The 5,181-nt window shown below is 36.3% G+C and overlaps 1 protein-coding gene across 1 annotated transcript; it reads right to left on the bottom strand.

Annotated features, from left to right (window-relative positions):
• Nucleotides 1-737, bottom strand: LOC147397578 (protein SMALL AUXIN UP-REGULATED RNA 51-like). The gene has a single exon (XM_086451645.1). It carries the CDS (start codon nt 652-654, stop codon nt 151-153), a length of 504 nt encoding a protein of 167 aa, XP_086307771.1. The 5' UTR covers nt 655-737; the 3' UTR covers nt 1-150.
• Nucleotides 738-5,181: the final 4,444 nt, after the last annotated feature.

The raw sequence follows: 5,181 nt of genomic DNA, 5'->3' as shown, positions 1-5,181 counted from the left end.
AAAACTTTTGGATTTTTTATATTAAATTTCCAAATTTCACTCTCTCCCTACTACAAGAATTCTACCTTATTCACTTCAAATCTCTCTCCCATACAAAGAAAGAAAACAAGATATAGAAAAAAGGAAAAAAGAAAGAAAGAAAATGAAAAGTCATCTGCACATTGGCTTGTAAGGGTGGAGAGATTGAGTTAACTCAGCTTCTGATGAACACCACCCAAGAATCTCCTCCTGCATGAAGAACACCTCCTTCTTCTCCTCCACCAACTTCAAGATCTTCTCAAAAACCGGAACTTCACAAGGAATCCTCAATACTCCTTCATTTTGAAATCCAAATTCTTCTTCTGCTTCTCTAAGTAGAACTGCAAATGCTCTGTGACCCAAGTACTCTGTTGGGATTATGAATCTCTTCAGCTCTTTACCTACACAAACAGCAAGGAATCCTTTCGGGACAATATCGTTCGAAATCACCGAAACAGAGTTGTCGGAGAAAGAGAGGGTCTTCTTTAGAAATTTGATACTCTTACTGCCATTAGTGGTGGTGGTGGTATTGCTCTTGTTGGTGTTCTTTGGTGAATTTGCTAGCTTTCTCCACTTTTTGAGGATCTGTTGAAGCCTAACAATCTCACTAATCTTGTTAGACTTCTTGGAATCCATTGAGGTTGTTGAAGAAAGATTTGTTAACTTAGTATCTCTTTCCTTTCAGAAATGCTTGATTGTGTTGTGTATTCTCAAATGAGTGGTGTTCGAGATATATAAAGAAGTTGAGATCCTTGGGTTTCTGAATTTTGATTATTTTTATTGGGTTTCTTTAATATCTATATATTTTTATAATATTCAATTTAATTTTAATTCGGTTGCTGTTGCAACTGCCTTGAGAATCAAAACCCATCAAGGGTTTTATTTATTTAATCTCTCGATGAGTAGTTTCCAGATTTCATGTGGTTAGGCTTTCTTGGTTTGTTTTAATTCTCTCTCTCTCAAATCATTTCTTTTAGTTGTATTTATTTACTGAGATTTTTGTTCCAACAACTTCAAATACCTCGGACTGCCCCTCATTTCCTCAAGACTGAAACTAGCTGATTGTCAACCTCTTCTCACCAAGATCACAAGCAAGATTTTTATCTTTAGCGGGGTGGATGGAGCTTATCAAGTCGGTGATCAGCAGCATGCAGGTCTACTGGTCTAATGTGTTGATGTTACCCAAGAAAGTGTTGAAAGGGGTTGAAAGTATATGCGCTAAATTCCTATGGGCTGGCCCAAATATGAGCAATAAAATGCACTGCATTAGCTGGAAGAAAATAACAAGAGACAGGGAAGAGGGAGGACTAGGCATCCGTGATTTGGAGATTCAAAACAAGGCAGGTATAGCTAGGCAAATATGAGATATCGCCTCAAACAAAAGGAGCATTTGGGTTCAGTGGATCAAGGAAAACATGATAAAAGGGGATCATTTCTGGACAATGCCCATAAGACACAACCAAGTCTCTTGGATGTGGAGGAAAATTCTCCAACTAAGGGAGATCGTCAGAGAGTGGATTGTGCACAGAATTGGTGATGGAAATGATACCTTCATTTGGCAGGATCCTTGGATAGATAGGGGGGTAATTCTAAACACTTTACATCACAACCCTTATGAGAACAGATTGCACATAGAAGCTAAGGTTAGCACTTTGATTTTAAATGAGCAATGGTTCATGCCTTACCACTTAGCGGCCTCGTTGGGGGGGATGTGGCAGCAGATCAGTGCCTTGGACTTGGATTGTACTGAGCATGATAGAGTTATATGGACCCCCGACCCCAAAGGTATGTTCTTCATGAAGTCAGCTTATAAAAGCATTAAACATCCATCTACTCAAGTCACGTGGCATAGATTGGTGTGGTTCCTAAACAACATTAAACGGCACAGTGCTACTTCTTGGCTATGTCTTAATAAAGGGCTGAAGACTCAAGATAGGTTGAAGGGAAAATGCATCATTCAAACTTCAGGCTGTTGTTTTTGCAGAAACTCATCGGAGAATGAAGACCATTTGTTTTTAGGGTGCGAGTACTCTTTTAAGCTTTGGCAGAAGATCTTAAAAAGGTCATGTATAAGCCACTCGAACAAAGACTGGAGAGAAGAAGTGAAATGGGCTTGCAACAACTTTAGTGGCAATTCTATGATAACTATCATGAAGAAACTCGCCTTCAACGCCTTCATACACCACTTATGGGCCGAAAGATGTAGAAGATTGTTCCAAAACAGCTACAACCCTCTGGAGCTTCTAGAGTCCTTCATTGTAAGAGATGTCCAGATGAGATTCCAAAGCTTAACAGCCAGTGTTGAAGATAATGCCCACTCAAGGAATTTCATGGATCTATGGAGCCTCTCACCGAACTTTGAGGTTAGAACCTTGGTAAGGTGCAACTGGGACAAACCTCCAGAGGAATTCCATGTCCTGAATACTGATGGATCTCTAAGAGGGGATGTTGGAGGAGAAGGAGCCATAATCAGAGATAGCAACGGCATTACAGTAAAGGCCCTAGCTGAGCATACACAAGGGAAAACCGTCCTTTTCCACGAGCTTCAAGCAATTCTAAAGAGAATGATTATAGCAGTAGAAGAGAATATCCAGAACTTGCAGGTTAGATCAGACTCTAAGGTGGCAATCGAATGCATCAAGGGGAAGCAAGGTATTCCATGGAAGGAAGAGAGGTTGGTCAAAGCTATAAGAGCTAAAGCTTCGTCTTTTCATCAAATCGAGTTCAGCTTCTGTTTTAGAGAATGCTACCAAGCGGCGGACTTTCTAGCCTCCATTCTTCCCATTACGGGCATAACTCTTTTTGAGTATGGGGATCTCCCAACTAGTCTTAGGGACATTGTTTGTAAGGAAGCCTCTGGGCATAGATATGACAGATTGTAGCTAGTTTTCTCTGGTTGGGGGTCAGCCTAACCCCCCATTAATCTTCAAAAAAAAAAAAAAAAACTTCAAAGATCAAAACCCAAGATGGGTGTATGGTATTTAAATCTAAGCTGACTAGACTTAGATTTTAGAACCTAAGATCTCTTGGGTTTCTGTTTTTCTGTCACTTTTCTGAGAAAATTTAATGTGTTCTTAAGCTAAGTGGTCTAGCATAGGCTAACCTATTGCTTTTGTTGTCTCTGAATTCTGATTCAACAGTCTCAACTCAACTGATCTAAGATGACTATTCCAATATTTTGAAAATCAAAGTCAAGCTAATAAAATTTCATTTTTTTTTCTTAATGAAGTAATACAAATTTTAATAATTAATAAAATAATATTTTATGTTTGAACATGAAATGATTATTATTATTATTTAAATTTGAAATTATTATTTATAAAAAAAAAATGTAATTGAATTGATTTCTCAAATGCTTTGAATAAGATAACTCGTACAAAATGACTGAATTCAATCTCTTTGAATACCAAGATGAGACCCACCTGGGATTAGTTGAGATGGCAATACTGACTGAGTTTGCTCTTTAGGATATGGCTTCAAATCTCTTTATTCATCTGTTGTATACATGCCAGATGGGATGGTACATGTGGCACACCAAAGCAAAAAAGAAAAAGAAAAAAAGAAAATTACTAAGATGAGAAACCAAGTTCGGAAATCAGTCTCAATTCTCAACAATCAAAACTCTTGGGGTCTTTATACTGATTTTATGAAAATTTCTCCTGGGTGTCTACTTCTATACTTTGTTTCTATTAATTAGTTAATTTTGTTTTTCTAATAGAATTGTTCTCTTATAGTCTTATTCAAGATGTTAAAAATAAGTATAAATAAAATACATTCACACCATCTCTAACACAGATTGAGAAAAATGATACCCATAGAGTCTGAGTGGAATAATTAAAATAGTAGGTTCATATATGTGATATTATGTGTACGCATATCAATCGAGTTAAAGAAATTTTTTTATCAGACAATAGTAAGACCAACTATACTTTGAAGATTTTAACTTGTTATGTTGATTGAAGTTTGTGAGTGTCACTACCATGACTTAGATTCAAAACCTACTTTCACTAACTAATTAGTAACCACTAACTCTCTCTCTCTTGCTTATAAATAAGAGAGACCAACTAATGGACGCATTCAAAAAAATGAATTAGCCGATAAATTAAGAGAGAGTTGGCAGATTGTTTTTGACATTTTGCAATATGAACGCTTCAAAACCATTGAGAGTCGTAGTTCTCTTAAATAATTTGGTGTCCGACTTCGAAGCGGGCAGCATGCTTATATGACACCTCGATTTTCGCATTTAATTCACATCCTTACTTCAATACATCATGTGTCATAGTGTGAAGAGGTTCTGTCAAAATTTTGAAGCGGACTGTCCGCTTCAAAGTTTTTTCCAATAATTTGGCCATTAGATATGCTTTGGTAAGTTAATATCTATTTAATGTTACTGATTTCAACTTTTCTGATTTGTTTATTGGGTTTTGGGTGCTTGGAAGATCGTGAAAGATGCCAATCGAGGGATTTCCATGTGAAATGCCCATCCTTATTAAGTACTAAACAATCACAACTAACCATTTAAGTACAATAAAATTACTTAAAATTTTTGAATGTCACCACTAACTTTGATTAAATGGGGTAATCGAATCTTATTAAGTTTGATGAGTTACTTGAAGGTGACAACTTAACTAAGTTGATAAGGCGTGTTTTATGTTGATCCCACGACTTAAGCTCAAAATCTGTCCAAACCCACTTCAGGTTGACAAATAACCCCTTGTTTCCCTTGAAAAAAGAAAAATAGATTAGTTATTTAAAAAATAAAAAGAAATATTTGACCAAAGCTCTATCATTAATCTATTTGACTATATAAAACCTTAATTTTAAAACTGAGCTGAGTTGGCTTGACTCGATTGGGTTGGATTTCGAGGTGATTTGACTACTTCGAGGTGATTTGACTACTTAACTTGATGGAACTAACTCAAGACATCCTTGAGTCAGCAAAAAAGTACATTGAGTGGAGTAAGAAGACCCAGCGAGTTATTTGGTTATGTATAATATATTTGTTGAAGAACAACTTGCCAAGTGGATTCAAGATCGAGCTGTTTGGTTGATTTGATACGTGGACATTCAATTTGAGTCGAATTTTAATACTATGACTAGAACTTTATTCCATTGATAGATAGAATTTTTGTAAGAAAATATAAATAAAATACAAATCTCTCT

This window comes from Akebia trifoliata, chromosome 8 (genome assembly GCF_017979445.1).
Source record: "Akebia trifoliata isolate Shusen 1 chromosome 8, ASM1797944v1, whole genome shotgun sequence".
Taxonomy (NCBI): Eukaryota; Viridiplantae; Streptophyta; class Magnoliopsida; order Ranunculales; family Lardizabalaceae; genus Akebia; species Akebia trifoliata.
Note: the sequence above shows the minus strand (reverse complement) of the source record. Positions and strands in the feature narration are given on the sequence as shown.